This window comes from Saprolegnia diclina, assembly GCF_000281045.1.
Source record: "Saprolegnia diclina VS20 unplaced genomic scaffold supercont1.32, whole genome shotgun sequence".
In the NCBI taxonomy this organism is placed as follows: Eukaryota; Oomycota; class Saprolegniomycetes; order Saprolegniales; family Saprolegniaceae; genus Saprolegnia; species Saprolegnia diclina.
This window is the reverse complement of record NW_008246099.1, coordinates 528,174-547,152: the sequence shown is the minus strand read 5'-3', so window position 1 is coordinate 547,152 and position 18,979 is coordinate 528,174. Positions and strand designations below refer to the sequence as shown.

The 18,979-nt window shown below is 60.3% G+C and overlaps 4 protein-coding genes across 7 annotated transcripts in view; 1 reads left to right on the top strand and 3 right to left on the bottom strand.

Moving 5' to 3' along the window:
* Nucleotides 1-118: 118 nt before the first annotated feature.
* SDRG_09916 (hypothetical protein) lies at nucleotides 119-4,878 on the bottom strand. Its single transcript, XM_008615881.1, has 4 exons — nucleotides 4,653-4,878; nucleotides 4,380-4,608; nucleotides 3,954-4,332; nucleotides 119-3,906 (listed from the first exon to the last, which is right to left on the bottom strand). Exons 1-4 carry the CDS (start codon nucleotides 4,820-4,822, stop codon nucleotides 239-241), a joined length of 4,446 nt encoding a protein of 1,481 aa, XP_008614103.1. The 5' UTR covers nucleotides 4,823-4,878; the 3' UTR covers nucleotides 119-238.
* Nucleotides 4,879-5,667: 789 nt separating this feature from the next.
* Nucleotides 5,668-12,252, bottom strand: SDRG_09915 (the record flags this gene model as incomplete). 2 transcript variants are annotated; one of them, XM_008615879.1, is made up of 5 exons in its annotated part: nucleotides 5,668-5,889; nucleotides 5,933-6,028; nucleotides 6,079-6,165; nucleotides 6,217-10,953; nucleotides 10,996-12,252. In XM_008615879.1, 5 exons carry the CDS (start codon nucleotides 12,250-12,252, stop codon nucleotides 5,707-5,709), a joined length of 6,360 nt encoding a protein of 2,119 aa, XP_008614101.1. In that variant the 3' UTR covers nucleotides 5,668-5,706. The 2 variants fall into 2 exon arrangements, with proteins under 2 accessions (XP_008614101.1, XP_008614102.1); XM_008615880.1 differs by having other exon boundaries at nucleotides 6,079-10,953.
* Nucleotides 12,253-12,776: 524 nt separating this feature from the next.
* On the top strand, nucleotides 12,777-17,431 carry SDRG_09914 (hypothetical protein). 3 transcript variants are annotated; one of them, XM_008615877.1, is made up of 12 exons: nucleotides 12,777-13,045; nucleotides 13,088-13,537; nucleotides 13,580-13,681; nucleotides 13,732-13,830; nucleotides 13,876-13,980; nucleotides 14,027-14,125; nucleotides 14,174-14,272; nucleotides 14,319-14,402; nucleotides 14,449-15,929; nucleotides 15,973-16,205; nucleotides 16,250-17,088; nucleotides 17,141-17,431. In XM_008615877.1, exons 1-11 carry the CDS (start codon nucleotides 12,884-12,886, stop codon nucleotides 17,080-17,082), a joined length of 3,747 nt encoding a protein of 1,248 aa, XP_008614099.1. In that variant the 5' UTR covers nucleotides 12,777-12,883; the 3' UTR covers nucleotides 17,083-17,088; nucleotides 17,141-17,431. The 3 variants fall into 3 exon arrangements, with proteins under 3 accessions (XP_008614099.1, XP_008614098.1, XP_008614100.1); XM_008615876.1 differs by having other exon boundaries at nucleotides 16,250-17,384; XM_008615878.1 differs by having other exon boundaries at nucleotides 13,088-13,681; nucleotides 16,250-17,384.
* A 348-nt stretch (nucleotides 17,432-17,779) lies between these two features.
* Nucleotides 17,780-18,979, bottom strand: part of SDRG_09913 (hypothetical protein) — a gene marked incomplete at its 5' end in the record, with an annotated part of 1,955 nt that continues 755 nt past the window's right edge. Inside the window, 5 exons of the mRNA XM_008615875.1 lie at nucleotides 17,780-17,990; nucleotides 18,037-18,160; nucleotides 18,200-18,265; nucleotides 18,310-18,543; nucleotides 18,629-18,943. Of these exons, the coding sequence (XP_008614097.1) occupies nucleotides 17,809-17,990; nucleotides 18,037-18,160; nucleotides 18,200-18,265; nucleotides 18,310-18,543; nucleotides 18,629-18,943 (921 nt within the window). The 3' untranslated portion in view covers nucleotides 17,780-17,808. The remainder of the gene's footprint in view (nucleotides 17,991-18,036; nucleotides 18,161-18,199; nucleotides 18,266-18,309; nucleotides 18,544-18,628; nucleotides 18,944-18,979) is intronic.

Sequence of the window (18,979 nt, the reverse complement as noted above, 5' to 3'; positions counted from 1 at the left end):
CTCGGATGACGGACTGTGGGTTTATGCCGGTGAAGCGATCCATATTTCGACTTGGTCAAAGCCAGGACTGGGCATGCTGTCAAGGATCATAGGCGCCTTCGGACGCTTCCTTGAGAGCCAGAAGCGAGCACGAGTAGCGACACTCGTGCCCTGCAGTTGGACGCTGTTAAAAGTATGATGTAGTTTTATAGTATATATCCTAGCCCTAACGCATTTGTATAGAATACATCCTCGTCAACTACTTGTCCGTGTGGGCCTCGGCCTGGGAGAACGCAAAGCCCGACTGGTTGCGTGGGTGCGATGGCGGCACACTGCGGAACGTCGGCGGAGGCGGGGCGTGGAGCTCGATCGGGATCTTGTTCCACTCGCGCATGAGGTGGGATGGCTCCGGGTAGAAGAGAACGCGGCCGGCCTTGAGGATGTAATTGGGCAGAACCGATGCGACGCAGCACATGAGCATGCCGAGCCAGTACCACGGCTGCTGCGCGAGCATCGAGAACGCGTAGTAGTACTCGTCGCTCTCGAGCACGTCCCACTCGGTCCAGCCGTAAATGGACGTGAAGAACCAAATGAAAAGGAAGTAAAAGAGCGTCGTGCCGACGACAGCGCCCGCGTTGGCGACGGTCCAGTTGCTTGTGAGGAGAGCGACTTGGAACATGGACGCCATGATGAGGTACGAGTAACCGGCAATGCCGTCGGCTGCAAGGCCCAGCGGCTCCGTGTGGTAGAGGAGGATGCCGGGCTCTTCGCCGTCAAAGTAGTTTTTCGAGTTGCCGTCGGCGCAGAAAGGCGTGACGTATACGAGGTACGCGTGCCAGAGCCCGAGGCAGCACCACCCAAAGAAGCTCGTCCAGTTGAACGAGCGCGACTCGAGGCCGTTCCGGTACAAGGTCGGGTACTGCATGAGCACGGTGGGTGGCACGTCTTGGTTGTACATGGCAATAAACACGATCGGGATCGTCGTGAAGAGCGCGTTGTACATCGTAAAGCAAATGCCCGGGTACGTGAGGATGCCAGAGTACTTGGCCGCCGGCGCGTAGAAAAAGTTGCTCAGCGACAGCGCAATGTTCTTCATGAACGAAAACAAGATGAGCTTGGCGATGCGCTTGTAGCTGTAGTTGCCGTGCACGAGGAGGAGCCGCTTGAGGAACCGGAACTGCGCGATCGAGTAGTCGCTCGAGAGGACGGCTTGCCGCCCTTCTTTGCCGCCAATGCCAACACCGACGCTCGCCGCTTGGATCATCGGCACGTCGTTGGCACCGTCGCCAATCGCAAGTGTGATGTTGCCCGGCGTCCAGAGCAGCGTTGGCTCGGTCACAAGGCGAACGACCGCGGCCTTTTGCGCCGGGGAGCACCGGCAGCAGATGACCGACTTGCACTGCTGCGCGACGGCCAAGAAGAGGTACTTGATGTCGTTCTCGAGCACCATCGTGAGCGTGCGACCGTCAATCACCATGGCGTACTCGACGTTTTCGTCCTCCTCGCCATCCATGCACTCGAGGTCGACAGCCTCAAGGTAAGGATCGTCGTCAATGTCATCATCGTCGTCGTCGTGCATCTCACTGGCGTTGGGGTTGGAGGTCAGCGACTGCCGCGGCGGGTACACTTCCCAGTTGAGCGCCGTGCCGTTCTCGGCCGAGAGGCGCAGGCGCGTCTTCCGGCGCTTCATCGTGCGGCGCTGCTCGTACTTGCCCGAGATGGCAGCCATGAGGTTGTTGTAAGCCGTCGACGTCACGCGGCGTAGCGTCTGGAGAAGCACGTGCGTCATCGAGTCGTCCTTCTTCGTGTCCCAGCGCTGGTCCTCGACCAAGTGCACGTAGAGTTCTTCGAGCGTCGCCGTCAGGGACGCCTTGTCCTTCTTGTCGAGAACAATGACGTCCATGGTCTCGTCAATCACTTGCGACGACATGCCGATACTGATGGCCGTCTCCTTCTTGTCGCCAGTGAGTACCCAAAAGTTGATGCCGGCCTTCCGGAGCGCGTAGATGCAGTCTTCGGCGCCTTCCTGCAGCAAATCTTCGATGGCCGTCGCGCCGAGCAGCCGCAGCTCACGCTCGATCGCATCGGCGGCCGCGTCCAGCGCCGCTTTGTCCATCACCGCCTCGGCCGCCTCGTACGTCGTGCGCCACGCCGCGTACGTCTCGGGATCGAGAATGCGCACCGCCGTCGTGAGCGTCCGCAGACCTTGCGCGGCGTACTCCTGGAGATGGCCCCGCGTCACAACAACGGCCCCTTGGGCATGGTCGTCGGCGAGGCGCTCGAGAATCACGTCGTCGGCGCCCTTGCAGTAGAGGAAGATCGTGTCGTCGTCCTTCTTCTTGCAGAGCACCGACATGCGCTTCCGGTCCGAAGTAAACTCGAGCACGTGAAGGATCTCGTACGAGGTCTCGGAGCCGCGAATGTTGACGTAGCACGTGGCGCCAGACCGGCGCTCGAGCGAGAAGCCAAGGTCGCGCGCCGCCGCACAGAGCGCTTGTTCGTCTGGCGACGACGACTGGTACAGAAGACTGCCGTCGTCCTGCACCTGTGGGATCGCCGAGTTGCAGAGCATGAGCAGCACCAGGAATTCGTGAATGTCGGCCTTTGTCGCGTGGTTGGCATCGTAGCGGGCGAGAAGCCGCGGGTCGTTGAAGCGGGTGCCGGGCCGCGGCGGCTTGGCAATCGTCTCGTCCTCGGGCGCGTCGTTGTACTTGAGGCCAGCGATCGAGCACTTGGCAAACACCATTTCGTTGCGCGTAAGCGTACCCGTCTTGTCGGAGAAGATGTACTTGACCTGCCCGAGGTCTTCGTTGATGTTGCTGTTGCGCACTTGCGCCGGCGTGTCGGTCGGCGCGTCGTACATGGTCAAGTCGTTCTCGATGTAGCGCGCGTGCACGAAGCGGACGCCTTCCATGGTCACGTACATGGAGAGCGAGATGAGGTTGTTGAAGAGAATGATGTAGCTGAGGAAGATGTAGTCGTTGGTCGCAGGTCCGAGATAGTAGGGCGCGACGACGGCCGCCACGTTGTTGGCCTTGCTCTTCTTTGAATCGACCTCGAAGCTCCAGTTGTTGTTGCCGAGCGTGCACGCAATCGAGATCGAAAAGAGCAGCACGAGGATCACGATGAACATCGAGTCGAGCGTCTTCTCGACGAGCGTGCGCTTGATCTTGGCGTCCGGATTCGCTGCGTTGAGCGCGATCTTGGTCTCGGCGCCCGTGTAGACGACGAGGCCGACGGTCCATCCGGCCGTGCACATCTCGCTGCCGCGCAAGAGGAGGTTGTCCATGGACGCCGGGAGGTTCACGTCGCCGAGCGTCACGTACGCCGACCACTCGAACATATTTTTGCTCGGAAGGTCGCAGCTTACAGTGATGGGCATCCCTGGGATCGACTCGAGGTCGAGGTCCTGCGACACGGTCTGGCGGATCTTGAGGTTCGTCTCGCCGTCCAAGTTGGCCGTCTGCACATAACAGAGGCCGTTGTCCGACCCCGTCGCGAGCAAGAGGCAGTCGGACGGGATGTCGTCGCCCTCGTACAGCACGAGGAGGTCGCCGACCTGGACTTGCTGCCACTGGAGCAGCTCGATCTGGCCGTTGCTGCGCAAGACGTGCGTCGGCTTGGAGTTGACGTCGCGGTCGGCCTTTTGCCGCCGGAGGTCTTCGGACACGTCCTTGATCGCTGCGGTCGCAAAGACGATGAGCAGCGGAAGCAAGCTTGACGCTGGGTCGACAGGAGAGAAGCTGAAGAAGCAGAGGGCGACGACGATGCAGGTGTAGACGTTGGCGAGGCGGCTGAACTGCATGTGGAAGAAGACGAAGGCAAAGTTCCAGAGCGTGTACTTGCTCGTGTGGATCGAGTTGGGGCACGTAAAGCCCTTGGCGTCGCCTGCCGTCACCTTGCGCTTCTCGTCCAGCACCACGTCACCTGGCCGTGATAATGAGTTTATGCAATGCGAGACAACACGAGTGTACCTGCGGACGTGGGCAGCATCGAGCGAGATGCCGGGCGCGTCGTGGGCGGCGGCTCGGCGGCAACGAACGCCGCTTGCTCGCACTCGCGCTTGTGCTGGACCGACTTGACGATGCGCCGGAGCTTCCAGCCGTACAAGAGCCCGAAAAAGTTGAAGATGAAGAGCGAGACCGAGATGATGATCTGGATCCACAGCGCCGTCGAGCGCGAGACCGAAATGGCCGCCGAGTTCTTGTCCCTCGGTGCAAAGGACCCGTTCCATCTCATGGCATACCAGAGCACGTCGACGCCGAGGCTGAGCTGCATGCCAATCTTGTAGAAGAGGAGGTACTTGGCCACCAAGTGGTTGGAGCCGTGCCATCCAAAGACAAGCGTTATGTACTACGCAGGTGTCGTCACGAGGTATGAAGAAAACAGCCGCGACGTACGAGGAGGAAGACGGGGATCGTCGAGAGGTACGAGTACCCGAGCAGGATCGGGATGAAGCGTACAGTGCAGAAGATGGACTGCCAGATGATAATAAACTTGATGTACCGACGCACTTGGTAGAGCGAGACGTCCTTGAGGAAGCAGAAGACGCCTTCGATGAGTCGCCAGATGCGGATCTCGTAGACGTCTTTCGGCGGCGGCCCTGAGATGGTCTCGTCGACGCGGATGCTACAGAGCAGGCGTGAGCGCACGCATGCAGCCAGCCATCGTACCGGTCGCCGCGGAAGCGCAGCGCAATGTCTTCGCCGCGGTCCATCGAGCGCAGGTGGAACTCGACGTGGCGCTCGTCTTGGTGGATGTCGATGCCCACGGCGCCGGGCGACTGCAGCGTGCCATACACAGCCGAGCTCGTCGGCTTGGGCGACGTCGACTCCTCGGTCATCGGCGGCTTGAAGCGGACTGCGGAATGCGTCAACTTATGTAAACCAACGAGAGCGCCTATTACTCACAGCAATTGCCACAGACAAGTACAGTCATGCCGTGGCGCAGAAAAACAAACAGGCTATTTTTCGTTTTTATTCGGAATTTTTTGCGATTTATTTGGCCTGGCCTGCATGCGCAAGGGAATTACCAATTTTATTCCCTTGATCAAGGCACCGGGTACTGGCACAGTAGTGCAATTGCGCGGAAACAAGAAGTGGCAACGATGGTGCTACCCCTGGTTAAGGACGTGCTTTCGATGCCTCTTTCCCCAACTTCACCGTCGTCTGGAGCGCGGACAAGCTTTGAGAACGTTGTTGTGACGTTAGCCACCGACGATAACTCGTCGTCCTAAGCTTCGTTTCGATCTGCCTCGGTACGATTGCACCGAAGCAATCATCCTGGTGGTGATTCCTGAGCGGGGCAAGACGCAATCGAGGATTGCGTTCGAGCGCCAATGCCGTGGGGTGGCAATGTACTTGACTAGTGCAATTGGTTGCAAAGAGAGTGAGTGTCGTGATGGAGAGTCGCGTCAGCGTTTCGTCGCCGCGCCCCGCTGCTGCGCCAGGGTCCGTCGTCGCCAACGGCAGACAACTCGACATCGAACAATAGGAGCTCTAACTCCTCTAGTCCTTTTACTAATATAATCCCACCAAGGCGATGACGACGATGGCCCTTCGGCGTCGTCGCCGGTCGACGAACGAAAAGATGGAGTGGGACGCGCTCTATGACGCAAGGACCGTATGAGGTAATCATCGAGCAAGCTCGGGTTGCGATGATGGAGGCGCCGGTTTCCATGATCCATGATCGGTTGATGCATCATCTCTACTAACTAGTTAACAACTCTTAGCTCGTGCTGCCAAAGTACGAAAAGACGCTGCCGAGGACGGTCGGCGCTTCGTGCTTGTCTTGGATCTGCCGCAGCTCGGCAGGGCTAAAGTGCAGAATGGTCGAGAGCACAGGAATGAGCTGCTCCTTCTCCTTGGCGCTCTCCGCGACAAAGTACTTGAGGAGGACGTTCTTGAGGTACTACATCACGACGTGAGCCAAACACGCAACACAAAGTTCCTACTTCGACGTTGGTCGTCGGGCTTTGGCCGCCCCCGAGTTCTTCGTGGCGCGCAAGCTGGAGCTGGCTCGACTCCAACTGGCGGCGCGTGTCTTCATACTAATAGAGGGACTTTGTAAGCGCAATGCTTGCGGTGGCTCGGCGCGGACCTTCTTTTGGACGCGACCGGCGCGATCTTCGAGTTCGACGATCTGACGACGCATGCGAGCCGCTTCCTCTTCGTGCGAGGCCTGGATCTAATGCAGTGACGTTGTGGGAGGATGTCGCAGAATAGAGAGACAGCGCACCCGAGCGAGGTTGAGGATCTCGGCGTCGACCGACGGGACGGCCGGCGGCGGTGCCTCGGACAAGCTCTGCATGAGCTGGTGGATCTCCGTGTCTTTGACCTTGAGCATCTCTCGGGCCACGTCCGTCTTGGCCTGAATCTCCTTCTTGAGACCCTCGATCGACGACTCTAACATCGCGTTTGCGTCGCGCACGACCCGCGTCTTGGCTTCCTGCTCGTCCAAAGCGGCTTGCCACTGCGCCTGTTGCGACTCGTGATTCGACGCGCGGGCGTCGGCTTGGGCACTCAGCGCCGCAATCTGGTCACGGAGGTCGCGTGTACTCGCCTCCATTTGCTGAAGGAGCTCACTGCGCGAGGCGTCCGCAGCCGCGAGCTGCCGGCCAAAGTCGTCTCTTTCGTTGGCGTTCAACGCACGAAGGTCCGTGATCGTCGCGTGCAGCGCCGTGATTTCGTCTTGGAGCGACTGGCGCTCGTCGTTGAACGTTTTGCTGTCGACGGTCGCCTTCTTGAGCGCGACGTGGGCGCGCCGCTTGTAGCCTTCGAGCGCCTCCCGAGCTTCGCTTGCCGCCTCGATCTCGACGTCAAGCTGGGCCTGCACTTGCTTGGCGCGAGCTTCCGACGACGCCAGCGCAGCCTCGGACATCAAAGCGGCGCTCTCGAGAGACGTCACGCGCACCGTCAGCGCCGCCCGTTCCGTCGCGTCGCTGTTGGCCGTCGTTTCCAGCTCTTCGCAACGTACACGCAGGACGACCATCTGCGACGATAGCTCGTTCAAAGCACGCGTCTTCTCGGCCACCAGCGCTTCGAGACGCGTCAGCTCCTCCGTCGCCCCTGTCGATGCCTCGGACGCAATCGCGAGGCTGCGCTCGTGGGCAGCGGCCATGTTGGAGGACGCAGCTTCGAGCGCTGCAATCTGCGCACGAAGCTTCTCGATCTCCGCCGACTGCGCTTGCTCTTTCTCGACTAGCGCCTCCACTTGCGCTGCCTGCACACGCTCTTGTTGGAGCAGCGCCTCGTGTTGGTCGGCCAGCAGAGCGTGACGGTTGGTGATCGCGTCGCGCTCGGTCGTAAGGCTTGCGAGCGCGTCTGACGCTGTCGTGGCCTCGACAACCTTGTCGTCGTAGCGACCCTTGAGGTCCAGGGCTTGCTCTTGGAGCTTCTTGTACCGTCGCAGAACCTCCTCGAGCTTTTCTTTCAGAGATTGCGCGAGTGTGTCCTTGGCGTCTTCGGCTGCGGCCAGCGCCCGCTCCATGCCCTCGGCCTTGCTCTCGGCTTGCGCAACAGCAGCCTCGCACTGCGCCTTGGACGCCGCGACTGCGTCTTCGAGGGTGCGCAAGGCCGCCTCCTTGTCGTGTACGTTTACCTCGAGCGTCTCGATACGGGCATTGAGCGCTTCCTTCTCGGCCGTCCATGCCGCGCTGGCTTCTGCCGCCGAACGCTCGCGCAGCGCAATGCCGTCCGTTAACGCTGCGACTGTCGTGTTGGTCAACGATAGAGTGTCCTGAAGCGCCGTATGGTCCGCCGAGAGCGCATCAAAGGAAGCTTGCAGCGTCGCGAGGGCGTCCGACGCGGTCGCAAGGTCCGATGCGTGGCCTTCGACCGTTGACAGTTGCTGCACGAGCGCTGTCTTTTCGCTCTCTAGGGCTTCGTGTGCCTTCTGGAGCGTCCGCAGCGCGTCTTCGAGGTCGGACTTTTGCCACTCGAGCGACTCGTTGGTGCTTTGCGTCGTCGCCATGTCGGCTTCCAGCGCTGCGCACGCAGTCTCCATACGCTCCGCGTCCTGCGTGGCGGTCTCGAGCTCCGACTGCAACGCTTCCTTGGCGGCCATCGCTGCCTGCAGCCCGGCGTTCGCTTTGTCAACGCGCCCTTCGAGATCTTGAATCGAGGCGGCTAGGACCGCCTTCTCGCTTTCCAGTGCACTTACAGCGTCGCGCAGCTCGTTCGTGCTGACCGCGTGGTCACTGAACTTGAGATCGTGCGCTTCATGGAGCGCAAGGAGCTTTGCCTCGGCCTCGCGCGCCGATGCAGTCACTTGGGCAAGCTCATCGTTCGCGCGCGCGAGTTGAGTCGACAGGTCCGAGCATTCGCTCGTTGCTGCTTGAAGAGAGTGCTGCGTCTCGTCGAGCGATGCAGCGAAAGTCTCGCTCGTTGTCTTGGCAGTCGTGAGTGCAGCCGTTGTTTCATCAAGTGCGCTGTGCGCTGCCTCGAGTTCGGCGTTGGCAGCGTCAAGGTCGGCCTTGGCTTGCACCACTTGGGCTTTCAGCATGCCAATCTTGTGCGTAAGCTCCTCCTTGACGGCTTCGGTCGCGTAGCACTGAGCTGCGAGCGCTTCTTCGTGTCGAGCGGTGGCAACTTCCAGGGAAGCCTCGGCGGCTTGGGCGCGCTCGAGCGCGTCGCCTTGGCGCGTCGCCACTTCTGCCTTTGCGTCTTCGACCTTCTGCTGCAGAGTGTCGACTTGGTCGGTCGTCGCAGCCAGCTGCTTCGTCAGATCGTTGTTCGTCGAGAGTGCGGATGCCAGCTTTTCCTGTACGGCCTCAAGCGACGCCGTTTTTTTCGCCACGAGGTCTTGTGCCTGCTGCACTCCGTCTCGGAGAGCCGCGCAGGAGGCCGTCATCGCATCGAGCTCTGCGGTCGTCGCCTCGAACGACATGCGGCTCGACGCGAGCTCCGCCAGCGCATCTTGTAGCTCTGCGTTTGTCTTGGCGAGTGTACCTTCCAGTGCCAAACAGGCGCCGGTCTTGGCGGCCACATCGGCCTCAAGGGCGGCGACGAGAGCGTCATCTTGTGCGACATGGAGCGCATCTTCTAGCGTCGCGCACGCTTCGGTCTTAGCGCTGACTTCGGCCTCGAGGGCGATTTGCCGAGCTTCGAGCTCGTTGCGGGCGGTGACTGCGTTGACGGCAGCGGCTGCAAGAGCCGTGTCGAGTTCCGAACGCGACGTCGCGAGACTTGCCTGGAGCGACGCGACCTCGGCTTCCAGCACGCGTACGGCCTTGGCATGCTCCGTGTCGGCAGCGTCCGCCGTCTGGCGTGCCGTGCGCAGCTGCTTCTTGGCGTCGACGAGATCGCCCACAAAGGACGAACACTTTTGCGTCATCGTCGCCACGTCGGCCTCGAGCACTTGAATTTTCTCATTGTGGGCCGCCTCGGCGGCGTGGGAAGCGTCGCGCAACGCGGTGCACTCGTCGCGAAGGGTATCGTTGTCGTGCTTGGCGTCTTCGACCTCGGTGCGTGCGCCCTCGAGATTGCTTTCCAGCGCCGCGATATGCGCGGCTTTCTCCCGGAGAAGGGCAGCAAGTTCGTTCTTGGCGCCATCGTCGTCGTCGGCCTTGGCCTGCAGCGCGTGCTCGTAGTCGGCCTCAAGCTTGGCAAGCGCGACCGCCGCGTCCTTGCGTTCCGCGCGCGCCGTTTCGTGTGCCGTCGTGAGCTCCTCGTCCAAGTGCGCTGCCTTGGTTTCAAGGCGACCGATCGCGCTCTGCTTGGCGCTGACCTCTGCTTCTAGGGCACTCTTTTCCTGCTTGAGCTGCGCCAACGTCGCTGCCATCTCGGTTTGCGCCACTTCGAGCGACGCGTTGATCGCGTCCAAGTCCGCGACCTTGGCCTCGAGGTCCTCGACAAGCGTCATTTTGGCCGCGAGATCTCGCTCGACGTCCGCGTGGGCCGCACGAAGAGTCGTTAGCGCCGCTTCGAGGCTTTCGTGCGCGGAAGCTGTGCGCAGAGCGTCTTGCAGTTGCATTTGCAGCCCCGCGATCTCTGTTGCCTTTGCTTCCAACGACACTTGGAAAGATTTGGCATCACGATGCGTGTCTTTCTCGAGCGTAACATACGCCTCGTGGAGCCGGCTGCACTCGGCCTCGAGGTGCATCTGGAGCGCTGCCGTCTTGGCGTGCGTTGCGTCCAGCTCTGAGTGGGTACTCAGCGCGGCCGCGAGCTCGGCTTGGAGCGACGCGAGGCGATCGTCGTACATGGCTGTCGTGTTTGCCAGCGACGCCGTCAGCGCCGCCTTCTCCTCCAGGAGCGCATTGCAGCTGGCTTGGAGCGTCGCACGCGCGGTGTCGTACTCGCCAACTTGCGCTTCGAGAGCCAAGATCCGCGCGTTGACGGCTTTGAGCTCATTCGTCGCCTGCACCAAGGCCTCCGATCTCTCAGCAAGTGCGACGGCCACGTCCTCGGCCGAGGTCAATTTGTCTTCGAGCTCATTCTTCTCAGCAAGCACTTGGTCGTGGGCAGCTTTGAGCGCCTCGTAGGACGCCACACCGTCCGACATGGCCGATGCGAGCTGGGCTTCGAGCGATGAGACACGGTCGGCGTGCGTCCGGAGCGCTGCCTCGAGCAATGCCTTGTCGGCTTCGATGCGTGCCTGCTCGGCGAGAAGGTCCTCTTGGCGCGCGCGGAGGTCGTCGAGGGCTGCGTCTCGGTCCGCCAGCTGGCTCTGAAGTGACGCGACGAGCTGTGTTGCCGCCATGAGGTCCGCTTCCAGCGTCGTCTTGGCGTCCCGGAGCGCGGACGACTCGTCGAGAAGGTCCTCGTGCGACGCCTGGAGCGACCGGAACTCGGTGTGGAGCTGCGACTGCGACGCCTCGTGCGTGGCCCTCGTCGCTTCAATGTCCTGGAGCTGCATCTGAAGTGCCTCAAACGTCATCTGCCGCACTTGCAGTGTTCCCTCGAGGGCGCGTTTCTCTTGCTGGAGTGCATCGTGGTCTGCTTCGAGCTGCTGGAGCGACGCGGCCAAGTCCTTCTACGAAAGGGTCACGTCGCGCGCGAGGATCGCCCAGCGTACCTCTATTTGGGCTAAGTTGTCACTGAGCTGCGACGATGCATCGGGGATGCGGGCCTCAAGCGACGTGACTGTCGCGTCCAGGGCCGCCTTGGCCTCTACCCACGACTTCTGGCCCTCGGAGAGCGCCGTCTCAGCCGAATTCTTGGCGCCCAGAAGCGTCGCACACTCGGCTTCCAATGCCGCAATGCGCGCCTCTGCAGACTCGGCCCGGCGTTCCAGCGCAGCGTTTGTGTCGCGCAACGAAGTCAGCTCGTCATCGGACGCTGCATTCGCCGCCACTGTGTCGTCCAAGGCAGATTGGAGCGTCACAAGCTGCTGCAGCTTGTCCTCGAGAGCTGTCGCCAGCTCGTCGCGCACACTAGCATCGCGCTGGACCAACGCCGCGTCGGCTTCATGTTGCTGGACGGACGCGTCATGGGCCGCCTGCAACGCGGCAAAGTCTGCCTCGAGTTCTGTAACGCGCGCAGCCTTGTCTGCTAGCGTCGACGCAACCTCGTCCTTGAGCGACGCCTTCTCGACGTTAAGCTTGTCGACGGCGGCCTCGAGCTCTTGCTGCCGCTCGTGCATGGAGCGCTCGTTCGCATGCGCTTGCTCGAGCTCGTCTTGGAGAAGGTTGATCGTGTCCATCTTGCTCTTGACAGCGTCCATGAGCTGGTTCGTCACGGACATTTCGAGGTCGCGTAAGGCCACGCGATGCACCTCGTCCTTGGCGGCCAGCGCTTCTTCAAGTTCTGTAACGCGGGCGGCCGAGGCGTCGGCCGTTGCTTGCGTCTCCTGAACAAACTGCTGAAGCTTACGGTAGCGCTGGACCACCTCTTGGAGCTTCGTGACGACCTCCACCTTCTCAGCTTCCTTCTTCTTGACTTCGTCGTAGAGTGGGCTCGTGTCGGTTCCGTCGTTGCGCATCTTCTCGTGCGCGAGTTCGAGCTCGAGGGCTTGGACGCGGTCTGCGAGGGCCGATGCATCGCCATTGTCGGACTGTTGCTTCTGGAGTTCGCGGTACTTGGCGACGAGCGTCTTGAGCTTCCCGATCAAGTCGTCCTTCTCCTTTTCCAGCGTTTCCAAACGCGTCCGCAGCACACCGTCGCCCTGGCTCTTCTGAAGCTGCTTGTAGCGTGAAACGATCTCGTGCAGCTTTCCCATGAGCACTTGGTTCTCTTCCTTGGCCCTCATGACAGCGCAGCGCTCGGCCTCGAGCTGCGCCTCGAAGTCCGCCATGCTCCACGTGTGCTCCGAGCAGAATTGCTCGCCGCTCATTGGCCAAAAACAGCCCTCGATTACGCCAATCACGCGCCGCTGACTGCCGGAAATAGTGTAAGCAAACAAAAGATCCGTCGCCAGCTTCGCCAGGGCCAAACAAACTCACGCACACGCAGCAGCGACAACGGACGGTATGGGCAAATAGCCCAGTAAATACATGTAGAATGCGCTACCCTATTGCAGTAGACTGCTAGCAGAGGACTCTGGCTGTGTATGCACGAGGTCGTCTCAACGAAATTAGTATCCAACGCTGCAGTCAAGGTACGAGGTCGCAGCGACCAGCTTCATATTCGTCTAACAAGCCTGCGTTGATTCAGGCATGTTGCAGCAACGAGGCAAGCATGCTGCAGCGCCTTCGAGATGCCCGCATAACCCTTTCTGGGATGAAACAGTATATTCTGACTAACACTAAATATGTGTCGAGGCTCTGTCAGAGAAAGTACCTCGAATCAGTTGCAGTAGCACCTTGCACTCAGAATCACCTGTAGCTCAGCAGGGAATCTCCCTTGTTGCAACAAAGTGCGGACTGTAAAAGCGCAGAAACCCACCCATTTGAGCATGCTGGGTCTTTTTGACCGGAGGTAATACACATTCCAAGGAGAGCCAAGATCGCCGACAACCACGGACCATGGGCAACGACCAGTCGCAGGACCGAAGCTCGCGCCAGGCGTCGACACGTGGCAGCGCTCTGCGTATGGACCACTACCCAGGCGTACCCTTTGTCGTCTGGGACGGCGAGCACCATTTTGCCGAGCCTTCGAGCTACAAGTACAGCGGGACGGGCAGCCAGGTAGAGCGACCATCGACGGCCCATGCCTCATGTACTGCATAGGTGCTTGGCCAGCCCGTCTTTGTAAACCCGCCCAAGGCCGACACAGAGCTGCGCAACGTGGCTGAGCTCAGCGGCAACATTGCGGTCGTCGAGCGTGGTGGCCGCGTCCACTTTCCCGACATCATGCGGCGCCTCCTTAAAGCAGGCATCACGGGCTGCGTCTTCGTGGAGCGCGAAGAGTACAAGGGTCCGTCCATGCTCTTTGAGGGCTTCCACTCGTCTGGGCGGCAAACGGTCGACATACCGATCGTGCGCCTCTCCAAGTTCCATGCCGATCAGTTCCTGCGGAAGAAGCCTGCGCAGATTGCCTTCGCCTTCGTCTCGGGGTCTGCAGCGCTCGAGAAGCTTGTCGGTGACGACCTACCGTCGGCAGCGTCGACAGCCTGCCGTCTCGGCGAAGGGCTGATCTTGCGGTCGCTGCTCCAGACATGCAGCCCCCAGAGTATCGAGGTACATCGACAACTCTTGCGCTCGCTACTCCAAACGAGTTAGACTACGGCGTGGGCCAATGCGCTCTGTGACGCGGCTGAGAACGGCCACGTCGATTGCATCGAGGCGCTGCACGCGGTCGGTGTCTCTTTGGACGACCACAAGGTGCTCTGACGTCGTCTCTCCCGTGCGTCTTGTGAAGTGGTGAGCTGTAGCCCAACGGCACGACGCCGCTCATGGTGGCGTGCTCGGCTGGCAACGTGGAAGTGGCGCGGGCTCTCGTCACGTTTGGCGCCTCGATCGACGCCGAAGATGTGCGATGCCTTGTCCCATCTACCGCGCTGACGCGTCGTGGATAGGTCCACGACAACTCGGCGCTCATGATTGCGGCGCGGGACGGCGCCGAGGCGTGCGTGCGCTACTTGATTCGGAAGGGCGCGTGCATCAATCTGTCGCGGAACCGGGTGCGCAAGCAAAAGACGCGTCCGTCGGCGCTCATCGTCGATGTAGAAACGAGGCACGACGGCGCTGCACATGGCGGCGCGCAGCGGCAAAGACGACTGCCTCGTCGCTCTCATCGAAGCCCACGCCGACCTCGATATCCCCAGCGTACGATTTGTATTAAGATGGTGGCACGGGCGCGAGGATGTTGACTAGCCAAGCTCGACAACAGCGCTCATGGAAGCGGCGCGGGCAGGGCACTTGAGTATTGTCAAGACCCTCGCCGACGCCGGCGCGCAGCTCGACTGCAAAGACGTGAGGGTCTGTTGCGTGGCATGAGCTGACATGGAGTACTCTGTAGCGCGACGGAAAGAACGCCGAAGCCATCGCGACCGCCGCAGGCTTCCAAGAAATTGAAGATTTTCTGCGCCAGCGGGCCGAGAGCGTGCGTGTTGGCTATCAGTGGATCAATGCCCCACGCACGGTGGTAGGACTCGGTCAAGGACCAGCGCAAGCAGATCGAAGATGCAATCAACCAGCCCGAGTTTACGCTGCGCGCGCTGCTTGAGCTGGCTGACGAGGCGGGCATCGACGTCGACATCCTCAAGCGCGAAGTGCTGCGCAACCCCAAAATCATGCGCTGGCTCACAACGCCCAACGTTGTCTTCGACATCTTCAAACACCTGACCGCGCCGCCGTCCATGAACCTCGACCCGGTCTACGGCGCGTACAAGATGCAGCACTTTTGCTGCGAGATCGCCTTGTGGTACGACCGCAAGATCTTTGAGCGGCAGGGCGCTGTCGACGCCGACGTCTGCGTCGCGTACTTCAAGGTCCTTTTCAACTTTCTGTGCAAGAGCGGGTCGCTCGACGATGTTCTCGTCGTGCTCTTCTGCAAGGTCGTCAACACGTACGTGAACGACCGTGGCCTCGGCCCGAGCATTCTTCTCTTCTTCTCGCGCGAAGCGAGTCACATCGTTCCCTGGGTTGTGTGCCACGTCGGCCTCGACTCGATCCGGGACTCGCTCGTCTGGATCTTGTACTCGGACCTCTCGGAGACGGGGCAGCTCCACTTGGCCGAGAGCGGTCTCTTTGGGTGCATGCTCGACCGGCTCTGCTCGTGGCAGCGCACGCTGAGCTGGGGCGTCGGCACAGCGTACCAGCGCGACTCGGTCGAGAACATTTGCGCGCTTCTCAAGTACATTCTCTTTCCGCCGTCCGTGTACGTCATTGGCAACGTCGCGACGTTCGTCGAGAACACAGACTTTACACTGCCACTCATCACGGACCGGAGCCCCGCCGGCCGCCAGAACGAGCTCCTCCGGTCGCTCCTCGCGCATCTCGTCATGACGGAGACGGTGTTTGCCGTCTTCTTGTCGCTCGGTCTCGCCGAACTCTCGCGCCAGATCAAACTCCCGTGCGCGTATGTGCTGCAGGATGGTGGCGCGCTCTCGGTGCTGCTCATGCTCATGAGCACGCTGGGCTACCACAAGAAAAAGCGCGATGTCGCGTCCGTCGAGGGGCTTCTTCGCGACTGCCAAAAGGCACTTGTGGACGTCGTCGTACCCCGGGTCGGCCGCTTTGTACACCTTTGCCACGACGTGGTGACGCGCAAGACAGCTGCGCCCCGGGGCAACGCGCTGCTGTGCGTTGTGACGTTTCTCAAGCGCTGCATCTTTATGCAGCACGGCGTGCTGAATGCAGCCCTCGCCCAGGCCGGGTGCATGCCGGCGCTCATGGCGTGCTTTGCCGCGAGCCCGAGCAACTCGATGCTGCACCACGAGGTCACGGACGTGATTCGCTTTGTGCTCTTAGACCCGGACCAGAAGCGACTGCCGTCCTGCCCGCTGCTCAACAGCCTCTTTCTGCCGTCGAGCAGCATCCTCGAGCTTGTCATTACGTCGTACCACGGCCACGTCCAGTACAAGGGTCACATGACAACCATCGCCAACAGCATATTTACCCTCATCAAGTACGCATGGTGTTGCTGATGGGCTACATCTCATGGACTCTAGTACGCCCGTGCAAAAGGACCAAGCCGGTGTCACGTGCCAAGAGGTGGTTCGGCAGTACACGGCGACCAACGAGGCGTGGGTTCGCTTCGAAGCAGTTGTCGGCCGTCAAAACTCGGTCGAGATGGCCCCTCTCGGTCAGCGCCACGCGCCGCTCTGCTCGGGCTGCGTCAACCTCAAGGAGACGGCGGCGCAGTACGTGACCGAAACGCTTGGCAGCCACGTCTACATGTCTGGTACGACCACCGGTAGATGTATCTATGCAGAGATTGATTACTAGGCTATGTCGAGACGATATTTTCGGGCGCCGCGACGCACCACTGCAAAGTCAACACGACGGAGGACTTTATCACCGGGTTTCTCTACAAGAAGGACAAGATTCACGACCACATCCCCGTGCCCGAGCCCACGCGCGCGTCGTCCTTTATTCAGTTTCCTGTGCCAATGCCGTTCCACGCGCTCACGTTTACGCTCACATTTGTGGGCCTCTGCCGCAAGTGCGACAAACTCTGGTACTGCGATACGCTGCAGAGCGGTACGGCCAACTGGACGACGCGCATGAAGTGGGTCATCCCGACGTCCGTGCGCAAGTGGTACTCGTTTGGCGGCGCGGCGGCCGGGCCCGGCAGCGGCGCCCACGGCCTCGTCTTCTCGACCAAAGGCTACAAGAACTTTCTCGTGCTCACCGACACGTGGGGTCGCCAGGAGCAGTGGATCCACGCGATCGAGGACGCTGTGATTGGGCTCCAGTCGCGCGCGCAGGTGCAGTCGAGTGCAAACGCGCTCGCGATCGAAATCGACAACGAGGCCGACAACAGCAACATCATGACGTCCCAGGACGTCCGGCCGGTCGTGAGCCCACCTCGGAAGCGCTCCAACACGACCACGTCAACCAAGACGACGGGCGAGCTGGACCTCAAGATGTTCCAGCGCGGGTGCCAGGTCGACAACCTCGCGAAAGCCAAGGGGCTTCGGCTGCCGCCTCGCTTCCAAACCGACCCAAACGAGACGCCACTCATGAGCCTCAAGGCGCTCGGCAAAGACAACAAGATCGGCATGCGCCACGTAGCGTCGACGCCCAACCTCGCGTCGTTCGCAAAGTCGTCGCACTAGCTACTTGTACATGCATCATCATTCCATGTTGATTGTGCCTCCAAATGCCACGGGTTAGGGGAACGAGAGGGGGACCCGGGCTCGCAAATGGCTAACGCGTCGTAAGCGGTGAGCGTAACTTCGAGGAGCACCGTGTCCTTGCGAACGTTCCAATGAGCAGCCGGCGTCAACTCGACGCGGTATGTCGCAAAGAGGGCCGAGAGCACGACGAGCATCTCAGTCAATGCAGCTCTTCTCGCCTACCAAAGGCATTTAGAAAGTAGCAAAACGTGTTGGGCTTGCCACCCGGGAGCGTCAAGTCGGCTTCGTAGGTGTCCGTGCCGTCAATGAAGCGCTCTACCGTATCGTCATGTAGTGCGTAGTTCCGACTCGTCTCAGTTTATCTGGAAGGAACTCGTTGGGTCGGCTCCAGTACGTCGGATCGCGATGGATCGCCATAATATCAAAAGATATCGGCACCCTAGTCGCGCGATGAAGCAGGCAGTGGAAGAGGTAGGAGCAGGGGTAAATAATAAATAGCTATTATGTACCCACGGTGGATGCTTGGTAGGATTGCCGATTCCAAATAGCAGAGACGTGTTGGCAGATCATTCAAGGTGGTGTGGAAACGTTTTGCCGCGCAGAAGCACGGTGGAGCTTGCAGCCGGAACGACTCACGGTGACACGTCCGCAGCTCGAATTTTCCCATGTGACCATGATCGATGAGCTCAAATGACATGGTGTTAGCTAGTTATGCGGGAGCAACGATAGCGAGACCTCGAGGTGCATGGGCGTGATCGTCGCAGTTAGTTTGCGGACGTTGACGTTGGCAGCAGGTGTTAGCGCCACATGGTATCTCGCGAAGAGAGTAGAGAGCACGACAAGCATCTCGGCCATGGCGAAGCGACTTCCAATGCAATTCTTGTCGCCTAAAGCATTGGTTAGTACAAAGTAGTATCGTCGGCTTTGCCGCACCGAGGCCGAAAGGAAAGTAGCAAAACGTGTTGGGCTTGCCGCCACGCAGCACCAAGTCTGCTTCGTAAACATCGGTGCCTTCAATGAATCGTTCTGCGAGATATGAGTAGATTCGACTCGTCTCCTACTACCTGGAAGGAACTCGTTGGGTTGGCTCCAGTACGTCGGGTTGGCTCCAGTACGTCGGGTTGCGATGGATCGCGACAATGTCAAAGTAGATGTTGGCGCCCTACCTCAGTAATCCAGTGAGCTTGGAAGGGTTGTCCACTAGACCTTTGGAATGACGACCCAAGAGCCGCCATCCATAGGCAGAGCGTCAGCTTCGAGTGCGACGCGCGATACGTCCGCCAACGTTGGCGTCATGCGCATCGTCTCGTGGATGACGGCCGAGAGGTATGAGAGTTGACCGAGCTGCTCCCACCTCGGAGTCTCGTCCGTGCTTTCACCGCGCATGCGCGAACACTCGTCCTTGACTTTCTCTGCGACTTGTGGGTGCTGCGCGACGAACTAGACGACCCAACTGAGTGTGTTGTTTGTCGTCTACCCGAAGACGTCGCGAGTCAATAGATCGCAACAGTAGAGTCGTGCGTACTTCGTGCCCAGCAATCATAAACATGAGAAGCAACGCTCGAATGTTGGCCATCGACATGCCGGACGCATGGGCGAGAATGAGGTCCAGAATGTCATTCGGGGCGCCCGTCCGTTCTGTCTTGAGAGCAGACAGCTTTTGCTGAAGTACTCGGTCAATGACGCTTTCCAGCACGGACTGCGCCTCGGCTCGGCGCCGGTTCGAAGCCAACGGGAGGTACTTGTAAAACGGCACGAAGACGAAGCCGATAATGGTGAAGAAGGACGGCGCGAGGTTGTTGTACGCTTCGATCTCGCGCGGGTTCTTGTTGCGAAGCGACTCGAAATTGAAGCCAAAAGCCGCAACCCCAATCGC